This window comes from Physella acuta, unplaced genomic scaffold, assembly GCF_028476545.2.
Source record: "Physella acuta isolate Inbredline_101_S28 unplaced genomic scaffold, ASM2847654v3 ptg001562l, whole genome shotgun sequence".
NCBI classification, from domain to species: Eukaryota; Metazoa; Mollusca; class Gastropoda; family Physidae; genus Physella; species Physella acuta.
Window position 1 is genome coordinate 36289 of NW_026733076.1, and position 27972 is coordinate 64260.

The following is a 27972-nucleotide window of genomic DNA, read 5'->3' on the forward strand; positions in this document are numbered from 1 at the left end:
ATTTAACAAAAAGTTAAAGTTTTAAAAAAAAAATTTATTAATAAAAATATGTATGTACTTAAGAAGTTTTGCATGATAAAATAAAAAATTATGTTTGATAGCAAAATAATTGTATGAGATATACTCTATGTAGAGATTTACTCACGACTAGACAGCACATAAGATGACAGACCATTAATGTAACTCAATATCAACACAAGCAGACCATTAATATATTAACACAAGCAAACATGATTCATAGACAGGATGTCTAATGATGGCTATAGCACATTCATTCAAGTTTTTAAACTTTTCACTGTAATAAATCTCATGTTTTTGTGGTAAATGATTAAAAAATGCTATTCAACAGGGATGCATATTAAAAATGACTATTCTGAGCTTATATTTGAAACCTTAAACTACTTCAGTCTGGCATAGTTAAGCTAAGCATTCCATCTTTTATAAACCATTTCCTTAGTTATACTGTATTTCAGTACAAGTCATGTGGTTGTAACATAAGTACATTAAAAGCTCAAGCAATTAGACAAACAATGTTAGAAATACAAAAAGACCATCTTGACTTAAAAATAAAATACCTGAGATGGGTTCATGGTCAAATTTCACAAATAAAAACTGTTGGATTTGAGATAAACTGCTGATGTATTTTTAAGTTAAACTTGATAATCTCTATTTTTATTTTAACTTTTCACGCAGAAAGAAACTGAATGTGCTAGGGGAAATCTAAAATTGGATAATTTAAACACTAGAATTTTATAGAATGTAAAAAAGAGTTTGGTTAACATTTCATTATTAACAATTTAAGTATGCATTATAAGAAATATATATTTCACTAAGCCCTGATGGACTACTAAATTAAGTACAAATAACATATGAGCCATTTGAATAAGGCACTGACCCAACACAACCCTTTTCAAAAAACACTTCATAAGCAAAGTAAAACTATTCAGAACAAGTTGTGAAACAATAAAGTAGCAGGTTATTACAATTTAAGTACAATTGCACAAGGCATGCCTTTGTTCATAAAAAATATTTACATTTCACACAAAAAGTGTCCATAATTTGATTGAAATGAAATTTTTAAGTATTCAAATCATTACGATATGTTTCTAAAGATGAATGTGTACATGTAAAATTGTACATTTAGTTTAAATTTCAACCTTTTAAAAGATAAGTAATATTATGGACAATTAATCATTTAAAAATGGTTTTAATAAAAAGTCAGTAACAACTTACATGCAGCTATTGAAAAATCAATAACTACATTTTGTACTACTAATATTGTATTTGCAGTTTTCAGCAGTGTAATAGAATAACAGAATATTTCTTTCATAGCAGTTTCAATATAAAATGTGGTTTAATAAAATATAAACAGGTTTGTGGTGTGCATATTGATATATCTTTTAGCACCATCATCAGTTTCATGAAAAAAAAAGGTCCAATTTCATCTTATTAATGCAATTTATCACTGCTGCAACATGTTACAAGTATGACAATAGTCTCCATTACTAAATGATGTACAACCACATGTATTTATATATATTTAAAAAAAATAAAATAAATACATTTTTTTTAAAAAAGAAAAAAAAAAGAAATTTAAATGAAAAAATGAATGTAATTTGTTCAATGCAGCAAATTTTAAAAAAGCATTTCATTTTAATAAAATGAATAGTTATTGCTAAACTAATACTACAGACAAGAAATGCTCTTTAAAACTTATTATTTTCCATCAAAAAATAAGGTTCTAAGATACAAAAAAAAACAACTAAAGCTACAATTTACATTTTTACAAAGAAAATTTGCATAACAGCAATAACACTTTTTTTTTTGTCTGAGATTAACAATTTGGGCAGAGAGATTTGTTTTTAAATTTTATTAAGTTTTTATTAAATTAAAAGAATCAAAACTTAATGATTGTAGCCGAACCCCATCATGAGATCAAATGAGAGATGAAAGGTAAATGCACAAAAGAAATTGTGGTAATAAACACAAAAAGGAAATATGAATAAATAAAATGAAAAAAAAAATATAACTAATTTTCTTTAAAGGTAAATAAAAGGAAAATATTTCTTTGGACTAGATGACAAATATTCAAAGTAAAACAGGTTGAAATAATCTTAAATCGATTGTACAGGTAACTACTCATAAAAAAAACCAGAGTCATTTTACAACGGTTTGACATTTTTTTTCATAATTTTTAAACACAATTATAAAAATAAAATAAAAACTAGACATATTATAAGGCACAAACAGCAAAATAAATGGGCAGTGTGATCTTGTACTCCGAACCCGTTCATAAGATTAGTCATTATAAGATCTACTGTTCAATAACAATGGTTTATAAGCATGATGACTGATATTATGAATAATAAATTAATATACACAACCACGCTGTAAAACAAACTATCATTGAGATTCATATAAAAAACAACCTTAAACCGAAGTTATGAAATTGATACTACAATATAATTAGTTTTATTGTTTACTACAAAAAGCAAATATTGATGAAAAATGTTTAAGACAATTATGCAAATATTGAGATTGTAGTTTAGATTTTAAATGACTAGAATTAATTTCTACATTTAAAACTTAGTACTTTATAAGATGATTGATTTTTATCTAGTATAAGTGAAGAAAAAAATACTTCTTTCTTTTTCGACCTTAAAAGATTTAGTTTATTATGCTACCAAATTAGTACAAAAAATGACTTTTCCATAATCATAAAATCAATGCAGTACTGCTTAGTTCAACACAAAAGTATTTTGTTGTACATTAATAAAACTGTCTAAAATCACTGTAATTGTCGCATGGACAGATTCAAGATTTAGCTTACAGACTGTTGTATGTGGCTTTCCCATCATTTTATTTTAACATGCTAAAAATGCTGTACAAATATGCAACTCCTAAATTATCAATTGTAGTTGTTATACACTATCTATTTAAGTAAATATACAATTTTTGTCAGATTAAAAAGGCACTGTGTGTGTGTCATAATAAAAACACTAAGATACGACATGTCACAGTTATAAATAAACAATATTAAAATTTTTAAAATGCAACATAACACCCAACAGGGTCCAGTATTTCAATTATGGTCGCAACATCTCTATGGGCTCTGGTCCCCTGTGCCATCATCATCATCCTTGGGTGTGAGCGCTTCAATCACCTTGCACCTGTACTTCATGTGCTGACTGTAGGAGCCAGAATGGGAGAACCGTTTGTCGCAGTAGGTACAGCGAAATGGCTTTTCGCCGCTGTGAAGGCGTTTGTGCTCGGTGAGGTGATGTCTCTGTTTGAAAGCCTTGTTGCAAACATCACAGAGGAACTTGCGGGAATTTTTGTCCCCTTTGTCTGCCTTCTCTCTCTTGCCAGGGGAAGCTGTGGTAACAGGTGTAACAATAAAATCTAATCAGTGAAACATTCTAAGCAGGTTTGAACAGGGCTTGGGTAAGACACCACCATGGATGACAAGCTATTACAAGTCTTACTTTTTAAAATAAACAAAACAGTATTTAATAACTTTCTGATCCCAGGATCTGTAGAGTGTCCATGAGCCCCCCCCCCCCCCAGCTCTAATGGGTACCTGACTCGCATTAGGGAAAGTAAAGGCGGCTGGGCATAGTGTTGACAAACTATCCCATAATATTCCAGAAATAAGTGAAGTCAGGTCCATGGGCTGTCTGGTTCTATAGGTACTAAAAGTTTCTGATTAATCCTTTTTCAAACTTGTGACATGTATAGAAAAAAAACTTCGCAATAAGTGAGTAGGCTACCTCTATACATGTTCTGATAAAATTAACTTATGGCAATCTATTTTTCTAGATGTGTTAAGTTATAGTATACATGTCGCAAGTGTAAATGTGATGTTAGGCTTTTTCCGAACATTTTAATTACTTATAAAATAATATAGAGAAAAGTTATAAAAAGTTTCCTTACACTCACCTCCTGAGGTCTTCACTTTCTTCACTTTTCCAGACTTTGTCTTCTGCTGCCACATTTCCTTCTCACCAGTGATTTCCCTTTCTGGATGTACAAAAAAAAAGTTATTTAAAGCTCTAAAATAGTTCTATAATAGTTTTTGTCATTTATCAGTAAAAGCTGTTCAAATTAATTTTATGTTCAGTGGTTATTTTGCAGAATGCTTATTGTATTGGGCTAAAAAAGATTTAAATTAAATGTTTCAAACTAACTTTGAATCATGAGATAATTATAAAAATGTTATGATACAAAAATGAACATTCAAACACAGTGTCTTTAATGTTATAAAAGGGAGCCCTAATTTCTTTCTTAAAGTTTTATAATTTAGGAAATGAATAAAAATAATTTTTTGAATGGAATTGTGTAATAATAATTTAAGGTAAATAACATTGGTAAAATTTTTACTCCCATTTAAACAAGAGATCTGATTAATTTATAATTGTATTTATAAATCTACCTACCAGATACAAGTATAAATTAAAGATGTAACTATCACAACCTATTTTCCAAATTTAGTACACATTCAATTTCACTTCCATTTTTACATTACCTGGCAATAACTTAAATTTATTTTAATTGCTGCTAAACTAGTATTATAAGTAAAAGATAAAACTGCATTTAGTTTCATTAGCTTTCCTAAGCCTATATAATTCACATGATTATTCAAATAGTCTACTTTTAAACACATTTTATTACATTTATATGCAGTTTTCTTGAAATACTTTTAAAAATGATCCATATTAGGAAAAACTGTTAATCCTACATATATCTGACACAATAAGCAGTATAACTTTAAAGAGACTAAATGACGACAATTTAATAATGAAATAAATACTGGTTTGAAAACACGTCATTTTATTAACATTCCACAATATATAGAGAATACATTGTTCAACTGAAACATGCTAATGATTAAAGTATACAAGGACTCTGTTTAACAAAGGGGACTACAGTGTCTGATGTCGGAAACTTACACCAAAAAAATAAGATTAAAAAAATACAACCATTGCAAATATTTGTAGGAGAAAAACTATTGAGACTTAAGTTTTATAGTTTGCAATTACTTTAGTTTCAAATGCAAACAAGCTAAGTAATTAAATGATATATTCTCCAATACTGTCTTTTATTTATGTATGATAGTAAAGTGTTTGACATGAACAAATTTGTGGAATTCATTATTCTTGTCCAATGGAAAAACAAGTTTCCAGATGCACAGAAAACTATACAAACATATACTTTAAAAAAAGTGCAGGTATCAAGAAAGTCTCACCACAAATCAAACAATGATGAATGTTAAAATTTGCCAACACAACAGGTTATGAATGTAAAATGTTTCATTTTGGAATGCATACACAAAACATAAGTAAAAAAATGTATACCAATTTTGGAAAAAATATTCACAGACAATGGTTAATTATTTATAAAATGAACTTTTGGTGGAAGAAAATTAAACTGAACACTTTTAAATTGGTACAATACTTGTAAAAGAAAAGTTAAAATAAACACTTCCCACATACAATCACCATTGTTCAAGTACCTCTTTTTTGTACAAGCTATATAAGAGAAATTCTAATACACTTACAGTAGAAGGCTATGTTAGCTCACATTAAGTAAACTAAAATTGTTTAGAAAAGATTTGTAGCTCAGGACTAAAAATACTAGTCAAGATTGAATGTGGTGTATACCATTTTAAGGAACACTTTTCTTCAATAAGAAATGTTTAATACGTTAATAAGAACATGTGTTTTAAGATCCTAATTCAAGAAGATAACTAAATACTAACCCTAACTTGACTTCTAGATACATTATCAATGCAAACACCAGAATTGTGAAAACAGTACTTAAAAAAACACAATGAACACAAGATGTTTAAATTTCACTCAAAACATAAATTACAAACAATAAAATGGATTTCCAGTGAAAACTCTTGCATATTATCCTTTGCCAGGCAAAACAAAAGATACAAGACCACAAGAGTTCAATAAAAATGGGACTTGAGTTAATTAATAGACTATGTGGTGTACTTTTAATAAAATATTTACATTATCAAAGGATGAGGGGCGGGGCTGGTTTTTCACCATGCTAAAATTGGTATAGAAGTTTCAAGAAATTTTTTTCCAAAATATATGAAACACTAAACTAACCTCAAGAAACAAACAAAAAATGAAAATTTTAGCCAAATTTTCTTTCCATGGGATTTTTGAGTTATTTTAAATAATACTTGTATATTCAACAATTGTAGGACCAATAACAGTAAACAAAATGGGTGAACTGAAGCAATTAACAGAATGCTATTTGTCAGAAATTAATAGCTTAACCTTAATAATGGTACCAAATATTAGGAAATGAATATTGTAAGAAAGCTTTTCCTCATGAAACTGATTTTAAATTATTAGACACATAAGAGTATAATCAAAATAAAAATCAAGTGCTGCAGCATCACAATTAAGTTTTATAGACGAAAAGAATTGTCCCCCAACAACTCCAAATTTATTTGGCTGGTTTATAATATAAAGTTACTTAAATGTTTCTGAAAAAGGTTAAATATTTTCATGGATTTTAATGATAAATCAAGATTGTTATTTTTTTTATACCAACTATTGTTATTAATGAGGAAACTGAATGTTTAGATTCTGATCTATGTAAAATAGGTTTCTATATACTTTGTGCTTGCTATTCTAAAATTCCCTTTGCACCCACTTTTTCTGGAATCCATAAAATCACCAAGGCAAAGTAATGGAAAGCTATATACTCAAAAGAATTGTTTCTCTGAAGTGTTTTTATGCTACAAGATATTTTGAACTGAAATGAAAGTGGATAACATTTCCGATTTTCTTACACAAAGCAATACATCAAATATTTTAATAATACAAGTATTTTAAAAAAAACTATGGCTTTGATCTCCCATTGTCAGTAACACTGTCTATATGAGCATCTTCATCATCCTCTCCCACTGTAGAGCATGCACCATTGGTGTTTGTTGATGATTCAGGTGTGCCATCTTTAGCTAGGAAATTAAAAACAAAAGGTAAACTGGATTTTTAAGAGACTTTTGTAAAGGTGCATAAATTAATTTTAAGTTAACTATACCTTCCAGACACAAAATTCTTACTTTGAAAAATCACTGTTTAACTTTATTATTAAAATATTAACATGCAATAATTTATTGCAGAAAGAAAAGACTTGAAGGTAATGGAAAATTATGAGTATTTTAAAAATCAGATAATTTTAAAAATCAGCCTCAATCAAAATATTTTGATATTGACATATTTTCATTACTTAAATTTATATTAGGATGTTAAAAAAAATTGATTGAGAAAAGTTTACTACTAGAAAACAGTTACTTTTCAACTTTAAACAACAAAAGATGTGTAGTGAGGAAACAAACATCACAAGCATGCTGATCACTGATGCATAAAGAAATTTTTATAATAGAAAACATTCAAAAGCAAAGTCAGCATTCCACTGCAATGTTTTTACAGAGTATTTGATTCTTTGAAATCAAATAATTCATTCCACCTAGGCCTGTTATCATGTTATTGCACAAAAGTAGAGCAAGTTATGAGAAACTCCTTTGCTGCATGACAAAACTTGTGTTAGACACTAAACATATCTGGGAGATCTAGCAGTTAATTCTACAAGAACTTCTTTTTTAGGTTAACATTTACTGCTCAAGTAAAGAAACAACTAAATTCTGTAAATCATTCAAAACTATCACTACCAGAATTTTAACTGAAAGGGTAGGTGGGTTGAAAAAAAAAATGTAACAACAAGATAAAAACCATGGGACATGCAGATAATGGCACTTTTTTCTAATCGCTTTCCACAGTAAGCACACACAAAAAAAAATAATGAAAAGCAAACCCACCACCAACTTACTTCATGTGATTTCTCTGGAGCCTGCCTTGCCCAAATAATATTACATAGCCAGAGCTTGAAAAATATCTTTTGTAGCAATGTAGAACAAATCGCAAATCAAAATTTTTTATGTGAACTATCTATTCTGCTTCTGTAAAGTATTGATGCGAACAGATTGTAGACATAAAAGGCATCTTCCATACAATATTCTGTTTTGCGCTTAATGCTTCTTAACTATGTATTCTTATAAGTGACTTATTGGTTATTACTTTTAGACAAAACTAACAAGTCTACAGCAAAAGAGTTTAACATAACAAGCTAATTCTGGCTCCTTTGTGCAAAGATTTTTGAGTTGATGTGCTTCAGAAGATTTGTTGATTTACAAGGCAAGATTTTTACCATAAAAATTCAAGACACATAACAAAAAGCATGAAGAGTACAAAAATAAAAAGGTAAACAGTAAATAAAAACATCACTGCAGGTAAAAAAAAAATGCAAAGTAACTTTTGATTACAAGTCAAATGTTCTGAACCCAATGGAGACCTTTGCATTCTTTGAATTGTTTTCTTTTTAAAGCGCATTAAGCGCTACAGAATATTGCTAACATGAAGACACCATTTACGGCGCGAAAACAAAGTGGAAGCAAAATCGAAAAAGAAATCAAGTGTTATAAAATAAAAATACAACAAAGTACAATGAGATGTGATAACTAAATTATTTATGCTTAAATTAATGTAAAAAAATTTTTTTTAATGACACTGCTTAAATCACTTTTCCTTACTCTATAGATAATCATAATTGTATTTTGTATTAAATATTTACTTCCAAAAAATTATATTGATGATCATTATTATCTAATGAATAGGAGTTTTTGTCTCAATTAGGATATTTTAACAAGAATACTAAAAATATAATAAAATTAACAATTAAACATAAAATTTTTACAACGTACTTTATAATTTTACATAGATTTCAGCCTCAAGTGAAATTACATTATTCTCTCATGCCACAATATTGAAAACCAGATATTTCAAAGACTGTAAAGTAAGCTTGTGATAAAACCAAGCAGTTCTAATACAATCTTTTAGATACCATCAGCGCTAATTGCAGTTTAAGTATTTGCAGTTCCTTATTGATTTGACAAGTAAAATAAATGCTCATGGACTGTTAATGATTGCTTTAAATACAGAGTAATGAAGGAGAGAAAATTCTGATGCTTTTGAGAAAACTTGCATTAGGGCTGAGGTGACCAGGATGAAAACAAAACGTGTCTAACCTGATCCAGCTGTACTAGGAGTCCCAGGGGATTCAGTGCCACTTTTTTCAGGAGTTGTATTTGTTCCCATCTCCTCACTTATTGGCATTGGGGGAGGACTTGGAGTGGCTGTATCAGATATGTGTGGCTCGATGGCAGGGGCCTTAATAACAATTATTAAGTTTTAGTCAACAAATGAATACCCATGCTAAAAAAATTACTTCTTTAGAGATGGTGTCTACTGATATAGCTTTTATCAAGACTGAAAAGACAGAATTAGCAAACTTCTTACCATAATAACTTGAGATTCTTTGCCCATCATCATTTGACTTTGTGTCTAAGGTGAAAATATTATATTAAATAGGTAAATATAAATATTTCTCATATCTGTCTCAACTTCAATAACACTAAATAATTTACGATTATAAAAATACTTTACTTAAAACACATGTAGAAAAAAGGCCTTATCGCTAGTAGGCCAGAAAAAAAAATATTGATAACATCCAACATCTGCCCTTACCAGATTTGCATTTTTGTCTACTTCCATTGGTTCATGGTTGCCATTCATTAGGGTTGAACTTGGAACTAAAGAATTATCAGGCCCTCTTTCCACACCCATTTGTAAATCATCATGTCCTGCTGTTGGTTGCTGCCTCTTTCTCTCTTCATCTTGTTGCTGGCTAGCCAACTGTTGCATCCGCATTCTCATCTCTTCCTTAATTGCTTTAGCTACCATGTTATTAAACATCTCATCAGTTATCTGGGGCTTACTTTCACACAGCTGTAATTAAAAAACAGTCAGTTATTACATTTATTAACTTATGCAAAATGTCACTGGAATCCCATATTAAATACATTTTTACATTGAAAATTTCAATAACCAGCGTTCTACATTGGTCCACATCTACTGATGCTAAATGTCACTGGAATCCCATATTAAATACATTTTTACATTGAAAATTTCAATAACCAGCGTTCTACACTGGTCCACATCTACCAATGTCTGAAAGAAGGGTCTACCTGCTGGGAGGCTGATATACTAAACAAGAACATCTAGCCATTAAAAATGAACAAATGTTCATTAAAATAAAAGTGGCTGGGCATAGTGCTGACCACACCATTACATGGGCTGAGGTCAAGAAACACAGGAACTATACTTCATCTACCCAATTGGGTCACTAGGTCTAGAGAGGACTATACTTTTTCACCAGTTATTACCTATCTTGCTCAGCACTATCAAAAATATCTTGAACCCATTCCAAAAAAGTTGTACTAAAATATGAAGCAACTATTTGATGTTCTCAAACCACAACAATATCCCACTCTCAGATTAAGTTTACCAATATGGTTTTAGTATTATAAAAGATACAAATTATGAATTATAATTATGAATGTTAGATAATAAAGTTTTAACCGCAATGCTCTTGCATAAATTAATTACCTTCTTTAAGTCCTGATGGAATGTTTCACTTGATTCCATAAATTTTCTTTTCTTCTGTTCATGTTTCTCTTCTATTTGATGCAACTCTCCTTCCAACTTTTTCTGGAAACAAAGTCAATTTTTAACATTTTAACAAAGTAAATTACATAGACATTATTTCAAAAGGATTTTTAATTCTATTTTGTGCTTTTAGCTGCAGTTTTGAAGCATGTATACCTGGTGCATGGTAAGAGATTGGACCTGTCGTTTTAGTACTGTCATCCTTGCTTCAGTAACTACACTTCTAACATCAGGCACAACAGTGTCACTGAAGATTTCATTGATCAGGCGGTGATTTCGAAGGTAACGTGCTTGAGCAATATGCTTAGTGGTGAAGCCATCTTCTAAATCTGTAGATATTTTTTTAACCTAATTTCAAACTTGAAGATTTTAAAATTCACTAATATAAATTAATTTAGCCATGCCAACAAAAAAAAACAATTTAATTTCAAAACAAAGCAGCAATTTTTAGACATCTTTAACAGAATTTCACAACATAAAAACAGTAAAGACCAAGCTATCTGCAATGAAACATGCGTATATAACCCAAAGAAAGAAACACCTCACAACTTTCCTTCTCAGGTTCATACTACATGTTTAATTGCATGATAACTTCTCTAACCTTAGTGCAGCATCCCAATAAAAAAGCTACCATATAGAATATAAATTCAACACCCACCTTCATCATCCTCAGTTGGAAGAATACTAATACGGGACCCATCACCTTTAGAACTCTGAAAACCGTATAATTCATTGTATAAATGCGAGCCTTCTCGTTTTGTACTCTGAAAAAAACATCACAATGTGGGACAAATGAACTAAACTACACATGCAAAAAATGAAGCAGTTATTTGTTAACCATTAGCTGAAAGAGAATTTACAACACAGTAACTGACAGGTGAAATGAAAGAATTGTTTGATAAAAAAGGGTTACTAAAGAAACCAAAGAAACAATTCAAGGAATAAATATAAAATACTTACAGGTTTTTGAGCTGAGGCTGGAGGGCGTTCAGGCCTTAAAATTGGTTCATCTTCATCAACAGCTTCTCTCTCCGCTAGAAATTTAAATAACAAATTAATAAACATACGTTATTCAATTAAAATAATATCGACAAAGAGAAAGCAACTATCACAAGTTTCTAAAAAAATGTACCAACCTTTAGCAGCCACCCAGGCTTGATAGGCAGGAGAGTTATGATAGGCTTTCAAAGCTTCAGTATACTGAACCTGTAAATATAAAGTATCCAGACGTTAGTTATTTATCACACAACATGTAACAGCCCATTGTTTTGCCACTGCTGGTCATAGTTACAAAATATTTTAAGATGTAGTTATCAGATAGTGTAGGAAGAGACAACATGTGCAGAAGGTTGAACCTGCTAAGAAACAAGAAAATGATTATAGTTTAAGAGAAGAAACTGAAAAATTAAACATGACAAGCGGCAGGCATTTTTTTCAGTAAGTACTGCAAATATGCTGCAATAAACAGACACTTAAAGTGTTTATCTGAAATCCATGTATAATTTAGGAGGTGCAACTGTAAAATTAATCCAACCTTTTCAACTTCATACTCGTCTTGAAATTCTTGCTTGTCATGGTCAGATAAATCTCTCCACATCTGGCCAATAATCTTTCCTATTTCCCATAACTTCAGGTCGGGATTTTGAGCCTTCACTTGCTCCCATACCTGCACAGAGCACAAGCACAATAACACCGCACATACACATATTTTTTCATCTCACCATCATTTTAAGTGAAGATGTATCTCAAAATTATTTTTAAAAATACTAATGACCCTTATGCACTTAAGTAAATAATGCTTTTATAAATTGAAAATAACTAAAATAACACTCATGCTGACTGAATGGAAAACTATTCATACACATGCAGCATTTCTTATTAAAATATTTGATCTCAACTATTAACTGCACCTTAGCACTTGGTCTTTATGAGTGATTTTAAGAGGTGACTTTACATTTCAAACATTTTTCTACCAGCGAGATATTTTTAAACCTTTTAATAATTAAATCAAGTTTTATACACAAATGTTTACAACAACAAACACCAATATAGTTAAATCATGCCTTGCTATTACTGATGATAAATAGAAACAAAATTGACTAAATAGACTAAATTGTTGAATAATAATGACAGTGAAAATATGAATAAAATAAACTTGAAATGAAAATGATGGGATGGCACCAGAACCATATTCAGCAATAAATTATAAAAATGCTAGCATTTGAATACTAAAATCATTTAACAAAACTGGCCAGTCTGTCCACTGTATTCAATCTTGCTAACTTTTGTTTGCCTTTGTTGTCATATAGTTGCTTCACATACAAACAGTACACTAAACCTGTGTACATCTTTCAGTGGGCTTATTTTACCTGGTGCATGAAACTAAGCTTAATTTTTTGTTATCTCCACTTTCTAAAAGTGTTGAAAATGAAGCTCCTATCTTTAAAAATGATGTGAAAAAAAGGGCAACTCAAAAAAAATTATCATTAAATCTAAATCTATTTCAATTGAAAGCATTAAATTGAGTTAAATTAGAGCCAGTCTACAAAAAGATAAAACACTAGGATTTTCATGATGCAGCATAGGTTTGAAGATCAAGCTTGCAAATTCATCAGTATTCTACAAAAATCTCAAGCAGAGGCATTTATCAAAGTTTCTATACAAATTATAATTCCAGTAACAAACTTTCTTTAAAAACTAAAAATATTTTCAAACACTAAGTACCTATTTTTATTTTAATATCATAAAGTCACCATTATTAATAACAAGAGAGAATATATATTATTATATTAAAAGTTCTTTATCATCAATAATAACATTTCAAATCTGAAACAATTCACATAAAACAATAGAAAGTGTTATAGACAAACACAAATTTATTGAACAACAGTAGAATCATTTGCATTTTAACAAGATCAACCTGATAATGAGAGTAAGATAGGTTAATTATTCTAGCTAAAATCTTTTGTTCTTTTGCAAGTTGAAGAAAATGCATAGTTTTGAATATAAAAAAAAGCATTCAGTCTCCTTACTAAATTTTAAATTACCCACCAAAATCAAGTTACGTTATTGGAGAATATGTATCTATATATCAATGGGTCAAAAAATACAAAATCACTTATTAAAATCTAGTTAAAAAGCACATAAGGGGTCTTGGCAGTGAATATAAAACTATTACAACACAAAATATATTTAAGACTGCACTGGGATAAACAATTACAAACAACTTGTTAGCAATTTAATAGTTAGTGACAAGCTCATTTGTAAACATTTTACATATAATATCTAGCTACTGCTGATGGGAAGGATCTAGATAACTCTTGGTTTTAATATTGCAACTAAAAGAAATGTATTTTTATATGAAATAATTTAATCTACACACACGTTTAGACTAGAATGGTACTGACACTTGTATTTATTTAACTGTTCTAAAATTCTCATTGAACATTTTGATTTTAAAACAATGTAAATTAATTTAATCTAGAGTTATTTTCATAATAGAATAGCAGTGATTTATTCAACTGTTCAGAATTAACATTGAATTTTTTTTTAAATAAATTATTTGCTTTGCAGGTAATCCAAACAAAATAATTTTTAATAAAACCAGAGTTGCCTAAAAAAATATATATAAAGCTTTCTGGATATCTTAAAAACAGGTTTAATTATCTAGGGTCTTTTTAAAGGGATTACTATCTATCTAATTGAAATAATAAGGATTGGTTGATTCTATTTTAAAACTTTTTCTCTTTCTACAGCTCATGCACCATCAAGCCACAATACTGAAACTGATGTACACAGGTCCTGATTTTAGGTTTTATTTACAAACATTTTGTATGTGAAATTTACAAGAAGATATAAAACATGGGTACAATAGAATATTTAATGTTATCTGTTTTTTTTCTTCTTTTTTATAAATACCATCATAAAAATTCTCAATAAATAAATGATGACCCATGTCTTTTAAACCTTCTAGAAACAAATTTTCTTTTAAAAATCAGTGCTGACTCAAATAAAGCAAAAGATTTTTTTGTCTACAAAAATTGTTTTGAAAATATTTTTTTTCTTAAATATTTGAAATCCAAGTAAAAAAGTTTGTTCTTTTTCTTTTTTATTTCATGCATGCAAATATTAAAGGAACAATATAGAATTAAATCTGACAAGTTATGTATTTCAACATGCATTGTTAATTATCAAATGTTTTAGTTCAGATGGTTTATTACATTAGCTTATTAACACAGGTAAGGTTAGTATGTCAAGCACTGATTTTTTCAGTGGATGCAACTACTACTGACACAAAAAAACAACAAGATGGCAATGATGTAAAAAGTTCAGTGGACAAACCTTTCCTATTACCTTTCTGCTATAACGCATGTAAGGCATAAGTGGCTTATCTGGGGGCTTAGGTGGCTTAGGAACACGACCTTCTGACTGAAAAAAGTAACATTATATAATATATAACACATGTTAGTTAAATACAATTAACATTGCATAAAATTTCAATTTCAATGGCTAACTTAAGTTTTTAAGATATTTTTCAAAAGCATTGTTTTTATTTAACTTACTGTTCCTGAGCCTTTACTAGCCTGTGAAACAAAATTTTAAAAATATTATTTTTTTTAAATGGTCATAGCAAGTAATTTTTTAAATTATGCTTTCAAACTTTGAATATAATACATTGACTATAATCATTAATGATGTTTACTATTTTATCACCATAGTTAAGTAATCGTTAATTTTCTATTCAGTAGTCAAAAGTATAATTGTGGATTACTTATAGTGATATAAACACCAATTGTTAATTTTATAAATAAATATGCCTACATCTCACAATAAGAAAATTATTCAATAAAATTAAAAAGCTCTTACAGATGATACACCCTTTGTTTTTGTGGGATTGAAACTGGGATGCCCATGACTAGAGGGCAAAAACGGACTTGAATTATTTTTATCCTGAAAGAAGCAATAAGAAAATTGTCAGCATTCACACAAGTGTGGAGAATTTTTAAAATCTTATTTAAAAAAGGAGGATGGACAAATGTTAAATATATCACCTTTTCAGATGTTCCAGGGGTACTGGGCATAAGCTTAGATTTCACTGTGACATAAAGAGATAAAAGAATTTATTTTTCAGTAGGCCTAATAATACTGTAACAACTGTAATTGTATAGAGCTACTAGACCTAGATAGGCCTATATGATTAATCAGATAAAACTATTTTGTATCTAAATATTAATTTGTTTAGCCTATATTCATGTCCAAAACTATTGTAATAATAGGAAAACAGGTCTAATTGTGAATTTATATGAAATTAAAATTCTAGATTAGGCCTACATAAAATTAGTTACTTACAAGGAATAGGAGAAGCAACAACAGCACCACCTCTAAAATTTGGAAGAGCCATTGTGCAGTTTGTTTTAACACCTTTCAGAAGTCAATGTGTTTCAATTTACTGTAGCTTAAGACATTCCTAAATCAAAGAAACATTATTTTTACAAATAAAAGAACCAAGTGAAATAAGCTTTGCTTTACTATAATAATAATAATAGGCCTATAGGCTAAGTCTAATTAAAAATTCTTGAAGTTTCATCACTTAGGCTTATTTCACTGTAATTTTCAGTAAGTGTAGGTTAACAGGAAGTGGCTCTGGGGCCAGCAAGAAGTTTGGTCTATGGTTACACATTCACATAACCTGTATTAAAATTATAGGGGCCTAACTTTTTCCTCCCCAACGTCTCCACTTAGTCGGTAAAAGATAGTTCTGCGCATGCACAGTGACCTATGGCTAGGGTTAGGGCTAGAATTAGGGTTAGGGATAGGATTAGGGCTAGGGATAGGATTAGGGATATGTCATATGTTTAGGGATAGGATTAGGGTTGGTGTTAGGGTTCTGCAGTTGTAAACACACGCATGCGCAGTACCATCGAAAACATCGCCGCGATGGCAAGTCGTAGTTTCTCTCCATTGCGCATTCGTATCTTATTCCGGCTAGCATCGGCCTAACTTTTATGGTGATGTATTTTTCCTATGGTTTTGCAACTTTTGCTAGTATTATGTTGTGGTTATTTTGTGTGTTAAACAGTTCTGTTGATTTGCTAAAGTTAGGACCTATGTCTAAATACCCTATTATGCCAACTCTAAATATCATTGCTCCAACTCACGTTTTCTTGTCAAAGGGAAAAAATACAGACACGGTCAAGGGTCACTGTGGGGTTCACTTAATTTAAAATAGTGGCAGAGTATATATAAATTATAAGGACCGGGGTGGGAATAGATGCAGCTAACAGTTAATGAGGTAACTCATAAAAATGTTAAATGTAGACTATAGGCCTGACTGGTCTGATAACTGAACTGATTGTCAAGGGTGTGGGGAAATTGCGAGACGCGAAAAGCGAAATGGCGAGGCGGGAAAATGCGAGAAGGGCGCGAAAACGGTCGGTCACGTGACTTTTTTGTCTCGCATTTTACCACAAGCCGATACTTACGCTGGGTGGTGTTGAAATGCGAAGATTTCTGCGAAAAATTTACCGCACCCGATTTTCAGTGGTATTTGGTCCAGACTTCAAAGACGTTTCGTTTACATTGTTAAAACTTCCGATTTTTCCGTCGCTAGACATACTGATGATTTGTCAACTCCCCCCGTCTTTTGTGTCTACTTAGAATACCACCTTGTTCGAAACCGACGGAAATACCGCCGACGATAGATCAACTTCTGTCTTTTGTGTGGAACGCCGAGGCCGCCTGACTTACCGTCTTTGAAGATCGCCATGCCTGGATCCGCTGCCGCCGCAAACATATTTTCTATTGTTGCATAGAAATTTTGTATTATAGCCGCCGCCTACGATTTTTTTCTAGCTTTTTTTACCATATAAATCTAAGCACAAGGAAATACCTACATCATTTGGATACAACAAAATAAAGTGACGCAGGGGTGCCACTCATTTTCTAAGTGAATCCTGAAAATGAATCCCAAAATTTTACCAATCCTGAAACTAAAATTTGAAATGTTTGAAACCCTGAAACTTAATTCCGCGCGGAATTTCAAAATAAAATGGACTAATATTTCATTATTTTTGAGACATTTGATTCATATTATGTTCAATTTACATTCCTTTAAAATGGATTTATTTTCTTTGTAACAAGCTTCAAATAAAAAATAATCTTTAAAGGATTGTGCTTACAACAAAATTAGTTTACAATGTTAGTCCCATCTCTAGGCCTACACCATAATGTGCTATTGTAGAACTCCCCCCCCCCCCCCAGCCAGCTTTTATAACATAACTATTTAATTTTTTAGAACTTCCTAGCTTGAGTTAAAGTGTGTAGTCAGCCAACTGTTAAGTAACAAATATTTTGCTAACCTCTATGTCTTGTTGTTGAATAATAGGCCCACTATATGCAGACCCCTAATAAGATTGTCACTGTATTAAAATACAGGGTTGACTTACTGTAGCTATTCAAGGCTTTAATTATTAACAGCCACAACAAAAACCTTAAACCCTGTTTTCCCAGTCAACACTAATGAGGTCATCCATAAATGATGTCACGCTTTTTTGACGATTTTTACCTCCCACCTCCCCTCTGTCACATATCGTCACAAAAAGCCAGACCCCACCCTCTAAAATGACGTCACGCCTCAGCCTACCCCCCCCCCCCCCCCCCCTAAAAATTGCAGTTGAATTTTTCTTAAAATACGATATTTTGCCAAAAATCTTGTCTGACCTCTGTCAACATATAGTATTTTTTTTCCCACGTTTTCTTTAACTTGCTTTCTCTGTTTGTTTGTCTTTCCAATCAAATCTTGCGATCGAAATTTCTGGCACTTCCCAGTTAGCTAGCGCGCTGAAATTTTCAGGGAAGCTTTCTTTTGGATGACCATTGAATATTCAATTGTTATTATTACTAAATTGATCAATGGAAACATTTTATTGAGCATTTTAGACCGCTATATAATCTATATATATAATTCTCCTCTGCTAGCGTTAGAAAAAAAACCAGCGACGCGTACCTCGCGCGCAGTGAAGCGAACGATCACATGTCGCCACAGGCTTAGGGGCAGAGAATTTAGCTTGAACCGAGTTTAAACTTACAGGAGGTAGGCCAGTTTGGGGGAGACGATATGGTCGAGTGGTTGGGCACACGATTGCTATCCCACTCGACACGGGTTCAAATCTATGTGTTCTAGTCAGTAACGTATTCAAACAACGTGTTTTTTACGAGTTGTCTTTTTACGAGTTGTCTTTTTACGAGTTGTCTTCGTTTACCCAAAAAAAGTGAAAAGATAAAATCGATAGCAAGATTTTAATGCAAACAAACAGACAAAGACTAAAAAGTAGAAAATAATAATCATTAAAAAAGTTTTAAAAAACCCACGTTTTCTGATTGAACTAAAAAGTAGAAAATAAATGCTATAGGCCCTACATCACAATAATGCAAGCGATCACTCTACTATAAGCGAGCAAAAACGTGGGGCGCCGTGATTTTCTTACAGTTTCTAATACTGTTGACTCTCTACAAGCTCCCTAATAAAAGTCAATAGTATTATCTAATCAATAGTAATATAACTTTTACTTCGGCGCCCCACGTTTTTGCTCGCTTATAGTAGTCAGAGATGTAGCCGCCCGACTAAGTGAAAAGCGGATTTTTTTTTACAAGCGGTTCAGAGGGGGCAGTGATAGCGGCTATTTTCTCAGACACTGTACTTCAAGATTTTTTAAACATTTCAATGACGTTTTACCAAAGTAAAAAAACAAAAACAATTAGATGTAGACCCTGCTAGATTGTGTAACTAAATTATAGCAGGCCTACATATTTTGTTTAATGATATAAAACGATGCAGTTCTAGTTTTTTTTTTCTTGAATCTAGAAGTAGGCCCTTATTAAAAATAACCACGTTAAAATTAAACAGCGCTTGTACTTGTAGAACTGCCTTGACCGAGAGACACGACTCAGACTGTGTTTGCGTGGTCTCGTGACGTAGGTCTTACGGTCAGCGCGACCTTGAAGAAGCGGGTAAGAGGTGGTAAAAAGTGACGGTAAAGTTGAGTGAAAACAGCACAGTTCTATTTCATACATAAAATAGTCTCCAAATAGTTTTTTTCTTTTCTTTTGGTAATACCAAATACACAATTTTTTTTTGTTGATCGGAGCAAAATCTTTCGGTTGTTTTTTTTTTAAAGACGATCGGCGATGCTAGTAATGGTAGGATTTAGTTGTTTTTATTACACAGCCTAGCGGTATCCCATTGATGACATCACGTAAATAATGCGAGTTTAACCCCAACCCATATCGTCATAAATAGCCACACCACGAATGACTTCAAAAAGTTCCTTCTACAGCCTCACCCATCTGATACAGCCGATTAGTAGTTGGTCCTTGGCGCACGCGTGAGATTGTTGCTGACGTCATTTACTATTCATTTTTTTTTTCGGAAAAGGCCATTAGCGGGACTGTTGGCGATAAAAACGATTTTTACAATGCCAAAATTTTCAAGCTTAAAACTATCTAAAAAAAATTTTAAACTGCAAACCCGGAAATTTTCAAACTCAAATCTTGCGAATCCGGAAAGGGAAAAAAATATGATTCTCGAATCCGGAAATCCGGGATATCCCGGAGAAGTGGCACCCCTGGTGACGTCACCGATATTATCAGTTGCTCGTGCTATATCGTAAGCTATGGGCCTACTTCAGATATTTATAAAACCAAGTTGAACTTATCTGAATTTTTTTGTTTTGGTGGGTGTTATTTGGGGTTTTCCATAAATGACGTTACACTCGTAAGGGGGGGGGGGTCTGTAATTTTATGACGATGTGTCATGAGGGGGAGGAGGGGGGGGGGGTTAGATGTGAAGTCACACTATAAAAAAGCAATGTTAGAAAAAGAATTTTAGACGTTCTTTCGCGTTTTAGAAAACTGTTTTAATACATTGTAATAGGAATTGATTAAAATACTCTATTTTGACCGAAATTAGACAAGATTTTGGGAAAATATCGATGTTTTTAAAAAACTCAACTGCTGGTGACAACAATGAGCAAGACATTGCCAAAATTACAGAAATGATAAAAAATACAAATTATAAAAGACGGAAAACAGATGTTGAGCGTGATGATGATGAGAACATGGGTGCCAGTGTTGTTTGTGGGATGAACGAGGAGGTCAACTGTGATGAGAATGTGAAATGTTGTGAATGTGGATTGGAAGAAGTAGCAAAAGAAAAATGTATAAATGGGAGTCTAATGAACTGGGTTGGGTGTACTATGTGTGAAAGATAGTGTCACGAGGTGTGTTTGAGGACTGTTTCGGAAGATTTTGTTTGTAAATTTTGTTTGTAATTAAAATTAGGCCCTACTTAATAAAAAAATAAATTGCACTTTTTAGAATTGTTTATACTTTTACACTTTTTGCAAGTACAAAAATCCATAAATAGATGTTGCAAAATATCTCTCCTGCTGACAAGATATACCAATTCACAATGACACAGCTCACGTTTGTATAAACATGAGCGGGCTAGATTTTTAAATTAATGCCGACTGAGACGGGATTTCCCTCTCGCTAACAAGAGCAGGCGATGACAGCAGCACAGCAACGATGTTAGGATTTTTAAATAGATAGATCTAGGTATATCTATCTTCTTAGTATCTAGATAAAAAATAACAACATACAACACTCGTGTTAAAGGGCTTGGCTAAATGCTTGTTTATTTTAAAACAAAAAAAAAATAATTTAAATAAATAAAGATGGAAAAAAAAGAAAAAAACTTTTTTCGCAAAAAGTGTCTCGCTATTTACTAGCGAGGCTCACTAACTCGAAAGCGTCCTTGGTTGCTAACCAGAACATGGCTACCACACCTTGGCCTACGATTGGGCAATTTTTTCAGCTTTGTTCGAGAGACCACCTTAACATTAACATTAAAAATAATTATCACGCGAAAAATGGCGTTTTTTTGCGTATTTTAAGCTATCTGAAGATGACAAAGCTATTTTTGCCAGAAAAAAAAATTAAAATTTGCTTCCGACAATGTAGGTCAAACGTAAACATGGGTATAGTTTGAGTTGTTTAAAAACTTTAAATAATGGTCTGTTAGGTGTCCAAATGGCACTGTACGGTAGGCTATTATTAGACTGATCGTTTAGTGAAAAAATATTGTAATTATTTTATAACCATTTTAAGAAATCGGCGCCCAAAAAAGGTCACTGAAAGCACGTAATTTTTAATTGTGACGTCATCGCTATTGTGATGGATGCTGTACGGAAGTATGCGCAATAGACGCTAAAAGGGTTGTATATTATTTCAAATGGGCTCACAATTTGGCCTTGATTTCCTGCGTAATTAGGCTAATTGAGAATCATTAGTGATCTTTTACCTGGCCATGTGATGATAGGTATCTTACAAGGCTATAAAAGCCCGCGAAACACATCGATCTACCCTTCAGATTGGTATTGGTGAGAGTATTTGATGCATACTTATTATAGCAAGGATAACTAACTTGAAAGCGTCTCTGGTTGCTAACAACACAGTAGCGTAGCGGGGGGGGGGGGACACATGTCCCCAGGCGCCGAGCTTAGGGGGCGCCAAAATGGGTTGGAAAAATAAATTGAAAGGTTGAGGGGGGCGCAAATTGAAAGTTTGAGGGGGGGGTGCAAATCAAAATCTCGAGGGGGGGTGCAAATCGAAAGTTTGAGGGGGGGGGGTGCTAATCGAAAAGTTTGTCCCCGGGCGCCGGGAAGGGTCGCTACGCCTCTGTAACAACAACATGGCGTCCTAAACCGGACGCTTAGTTTCGGACATTTTTTTTGTCTGCCCAAGTGACTTTATAGGAATTCGTTTTTAAAATGTTTACCTCGTGAAAAATTGCGGTTTTTTCACATAATGTAAACAAACTATAGTTGGCAGTGCTAAATATGCCAGAGAAACGCTATAAATTGCTTTGGATAATGAAGACCGAAGCTCAAAAAGTGGTGCCGACAAACATTCGTAGATCTTTTTAAATATTAGCAACTACGATGTAGATCGGAAACCGAAAGTACATCAATATTAGATTTAACAGTCTGTGTAAAAATAAATCGAATATTACATGCGCTAATTTTTTTAAAAATTCTCCAAAACGGTCACCACCAGAAGTAAAAATTCCATAACCCACGTGACCGCTATTGGGCGGCAGACGTTCGCCTAGGTGGCTCTATCGACTCTTTACTACGTTTGTGTTGACGAGCGTTAAGTGAATATTTTCCAATTTTGATTTTTACATTGCTGGACAAATTAATTAAGTATTTCGATCTGAACACGGGAAGATAGGAATTAGTTGGTATTTCTGTAAAAGCCCGTAAACCTGTGATCTCGTGGTGAAACGCGATCTCGAAAAAGTCTAGGTGCTAAATTATTTACTTGATTTTATTATTACTAATTACTACTAGATCGAATTATAGCCTAGTTAATATTATTTTCATTTGCTTTCATTTTTATATAATTGATTATTATGATTTAGATCCAGAAGGGCTAGGCTAATAAATTATAATAATCATATTAGAGGACAGCCTGCATAAACAAAAGTTTGCATTCTTAGATCTAGATCTAGTTGACACAGTACAGGGACTTGCGCACACGCTCGCGTGACGATAGAACGCAAGCGGGCTCGTGACGAATTTGCATAATTTTTCACTCACAAGTGATCAACGTTAATGTGATAGGCGTAGCCTAACAATCTTTAAATAGATCTATCTAGATCTACACACCAGCTCTAGATACAAATTTAAGTATTAAAACTCCACCTGGTTCTAGCTTCGGACGGGCGATGTTTCTCTCGTTGACAAAACAACGCGAGCGAGCCGTCACTACGCACAGCCTATGAGTGGCGATGTTTGGAATGCATTTCTCGCTCAAGTGTGATGAAATTTAATGCAACGACAGTTTTAAAAATAAAAACAGATATTTTATTATGCCTATATACTTTTTTTTAATATTTAAAACTCAGCCTAGACAAAGCTTCCATGCTGGATAAGGGAGGAGGGTTAGATTCCGCCGTTAACTCAATCTATGTATTATTATGCATAATTGTCCTAATTAAACATTCCTATTTACACTGATTAATCAAGACTGAATAAAACGTGAAAATGAATACCTTTAAAAAGTTTAGATCTATATATTTTTAAACATTTATACGTGATTATTTTTGGTTCATTCTAGCTAGGCCAATGCCGCTGCCGAGAAAATCGGACAAATCGGCTTTTCCCTACCCCCTGCATGTTTAACTCTGTTTTTTGCATGCTTTTATTGTGTTTATATTAACATGTTATACATCATTCTGTTCGTAATTGAATTACCTTTTTAACTGTATTAGTTTGATTTCTCTATTATTTCAGACGTTGAAGAAATCGCCGATTAAATCGCATTTTTTACCCTCCGCGGCGACGTGCCGATTAGGGGGGAGGCTTTTTCACCTTTTTAAAAGGGGGGTGTTACTTGGAGTCTATAGACTCTGTGAGTTTTCGTACTACAACTGTGAAACTTGGTAGAAGAATAGATTAAATGTACACGTATAACGCTCAGGGTTCTTGGTTAAAATATGTTAAATACTTTCGGAGATATCAGACCGCAAAGTTAAACTAAGTTATTTGAGCTATTTATGGACCGATTTTTTATTTGAACCCTGAGCTGTATTCCTGAAATCTCGACGTTTATTAATATGTATGATATGTCCTTTAAGGCCTTATAATAAGGATGTCTATAGACTTTGAAGTGGACCGAAAATATAAACACGACTCGCCGACCGCTGTCTGACTGAACCGCCCTGCTGTGCTTCAAATCGCCGTCTTTAAACTGATGACGCGTTACAAAATTTGTATACACGTATCGAGTTTACGTACTACAACAGTTAAATTTGGCAGACGAATACATTAAATGTAGACGTATAACGCTCAGGGTTCGTGGTCAAAATAAGTTAAATACTTTTGGAGATATCGGACCGCAAAGTTGAACCAAGTTTCCCGGTCTATTATTGGACATATTTTACATTTGAACCCTGAGCTGTATTCCCGAAATCCCGCCGTTTATTTTAATGTATGACATGTAATATAGCACCTCGTAATAAAGCCGTCCATACATTTTAAAACCGAACGAAAATAAAAATTAACGCGTCGGCTGCCGTCCGACTGATTGGTGATCTACACATCGTGTGGCACAGCCGAGTGTGTGGTCACGTGACGCTAGGCGCTTGATCCGATTGGATGAGACTATAAACAATGTCTAAAGATAGATACATGTGTTCCCGTGTTTGACTCGACGGCTATTGCTACTTTATATTTATAAGCACACAGACATGTTGCATAACTTTGTCTTAACCCATTGAAACGTCAAACAAAAGTTTTGTTAGTATTTACGGCTGAAGACTATTCGTCAAAATTAATCTTCTTTAGAAATTAATCCGAATAGCTTCGGCCCGATCAAACAATGCTGTGATGTGATTCGTGTAACGTTTCATTATTGTGTACATTACATTTTCGTAAAAATGGCTTTAAAAATAAATTAAATTATATCCGGGGCTCTTTTCTACAAATTTTAATACCACTAGCTTGCCAAAGCGACCAAAATGGGGTGGGGTGGATGGGGGTAGCCACTGACCATCCTACACCGTATGTAACACCCATAGCCTCACCCCGCCCCCACTAGTCCGTGACGCGACAAGCCGACGAGCATCGCTTTTGATGTTGTATAACACCCGTACGGTACACGGTGGTTTCATACCCCACCTACCTCCCCCTTCACTTTGTGGAGTTGATGTTACTAGCCCTCGGACATAGATCAGGAAATCTTGCCAGACTTTTGTCTCTGAGATTACATAATATTCATCTGACACGTTCATCGGGTTGGCCAACTAGCCTATCCAGCGGTCGTGTTTACGTAATAGGGCATTAAAATTCGTTGGTCAGAAGACCTGGTTACCCACATGTCTGATTGAACTAAATCTAGGCAAAAGCTGGTGGTGGTACACGTGTCTGTGTATAGCCAAACACGGTAATCTTACACAATTTCTAGAATCTACTAGATCTACACAGTCAAGCACTCAAACACGTGCTTTTTTCTTAAGAAAGTTTTTAATTGTAAAAGGCCTACTGGTAGGCTTACAAAATACATAAACATACTTACTACTAGCATAAACATTGGGCATAAATATAAATTTATGTTATGTATCTATAACTAGATCTATACCTTGTGCAAGTTTTAAAAAAAAATATTTTCCTCTAAAGTTTATTTCATTGACATTGTAAAAATGATTAACTTTAATATGGGTAATAATATTACGTAATTACCATAAAGCACACTCTGATTCTGATCAGACACATTTGTAACTAGACTAATTCTATAGCAAAAAGGATTAAGATATTTAAAAAAAACAAGAAATATAATTATAATGAGATAGGCCTTTATTTTTGGAACAGAGTAGGCCTATAGTATTGCACATAGATTACATAACATCTTTTAAGAAGTTACCTAATCACAAATTTACTAGATATCTATAGCATTCTTCTCTTTGTATTGAAAAACTTGATTAGTTATATTTTCTTCTAGTAGGCTATTAACTTGAAGTTAACTGACAATGAGCAAAAGTGATTTTAAAACAAATTCAGGGTATATTTTGAGCAAAGGGTGGGATTACATAACCTTAAAATTTGATAGTTATGTAACAATGTTGGACCATTTCAAATCTACCATTAGCTTGAGCATATACAAATGTCATATTTTAGATTAAAACAGCGTTACATTTAAAGAATGACTTCTTATCACGTTGATTATTAGATGTTTAAAAAAAAATTTAAAGGGGGGTATTACATAATCTATGAGATTAGTAGGTTGAGTAATCGAAGGACACTTTTTAAAATAGCATCATTGGATTCAGCATACAAAAATCTATAAAATGTCTTAAAATTACATCAATTGATAAAGTATTCTGGCTTTTATACCACTTTTAGTGAAAAACGCTTAAAAATTTGGTCCATACCCTCCCAGTATTTTTCCTCTTTCAGGGTCTATCCCGGTTGTCTGAAAAAACTGCTGTTTTTTAATGACTAAAAAATTCATAACTTTTTTGTTTATGGTCAGATTTTGAAAATTCAAACTGATCTGTAATCAGATTGACAGCCCCTATCCAAATATGTAACTATTATATTGTTTTACTGAAATTAAATTTTTGCATTGGCCTAGCTATTCATTCATTTGGCGTTTGCTAAAAATATAGTAAATAGATTACATAACCAAGTTACGAGTATCCTTTCGATTTCGTTTTATTGCAGCATACCTCCACTTCCCCCTCCCCACACATGATCCTTACGAACCTCCTAGGTAGTTTTCAGGTCAACTTTAGGAATCAGATCTCAGACTGGTTGTCATGGAAAAATCTTTCACAGCTAAGCTGTATGGCACCAATAATTAAAATCATGTATTTTAGTTCATAATGAGCTAAAATCATCAAATGTAGTGCCTAGTTAGTTAGAAAAATATCTCTAGCTTTTATTGGTATTGGTTAAAAAAATAAAAAATTAAAATTAAGATTTAGTGAGCCTCGCTACTATTTACCCTTAATTTCGCAGGTATGTCTCGCATTACCTTCTCGCATTTTCCCGCCTCGCCATTTCGCTTTTCGCAATTTCCCCACACCTGATTGTCAACATTTGATTCTGAACACTGAACTCAGAACTGTACTGTTAAGTTTTACAAAAATTAGGCCTATTCACTGTGTTAGGCCTAAATCTATGTCCATACTGCCTTTACTTCTTTCACTTAGATCAGTTGAAATACCCAGCAGATTGCGCTATTAACAACATTAACAAAGTTATCTGTATCCATAGATCTAGATCTAGATCTTGTGAGTCTAGCCGCAAGCCCCAACGTTGCAACAATGAACTTCCGCACTGCTGGGCTTTGGCTTGGTTATGTGTGGTGAGAGGAGCGATGGCCAGACACCATTAATTAAAAACTAAAAACATTGGTTAGTTTAAACTGTAACTACATATAGATATAGATCTACCTGCATAATCAAAATAGACTACAAAATAATAGCCTTCAAGAACAAGGCCAAATATTTTTAAAATAATCTATCGTACACACTGGAACAAGTGCATAGGGGCTATAATTTAACAAAGGCGATCAACGCCATCCCACAATCCCTTTAGAAAAAGCTGAGTTGCCAGATGAATATTTAGTGGATTTGCCTAGGAAGAAAACAGGCCTCGGCATATGCATATTTGTTGATGTTATATTGTTGTTGTTTTTTTAACAAATGCAGGCTATCGACTTGACACTAATAATAAATTATGTATGATTAAAGCTAGGTTTTCGGCTAATTGCATCCTTGATTTTATTAAGTTAACTAGTCATTAATTCTCACCACTAA

At 32.6% G+C, this 27972-nt stretch overlaps 1 protein-coding gene across 7 annotated transcripts; it reads right to left on the reverse strand.

Moving 5' to 3' along the window:
- Positions 1-27758, reverse strand: LOC131928898 (SWI/SNF-related matrix-associated actin-dependent regulator of chromatin subfamily E member 1). Of its 7 annotated transcripts, none has more exons than XM_059285063.1 (17): positions 27687-27758; positions 15939-16056; positions 15641-15684; positions 15456-15539; positions 15152-15172; positions 14931-15017; positions 12124-12255; positions 11726-11795; positions 11550-11623; positions 11248-11353; positions 10746-10918; positions 10530-10631; positions 9609-9869; positions 9381-9425; positions 9110-9251; positions 3934-4020; positions 1-3375 (listed from the first exon to the last, which is right to left on the reverse strand). In XM_059285063.1, exons 2-17 carry the CDS (start codon positions 15988-15990, stop codon positions 3104-3106), a joined length of 1752 nt encoding a protein of 583 aa, XP_059141046.1. In that variant the 5' UTR covers positions 15991-16056; positions 27687-27758; the 3' UTR covers positions 1-3103. The 7 variants fall into 7 exon arrangements, with proteins under 7 accessions (XP_059141046.1, XP_059141048.1, XP_059141051.1 ...); XM_059285065.1 differs by having other exon boundaries at positions 14943-15017; positions 27607-27756; XM_059285068.1 differs by having other exon boundaries at positions 3940-4020; positions 11248-11302; positions 27607-27756.
- Positions 27759-27972: the final 214 nt, after the last annotated feature.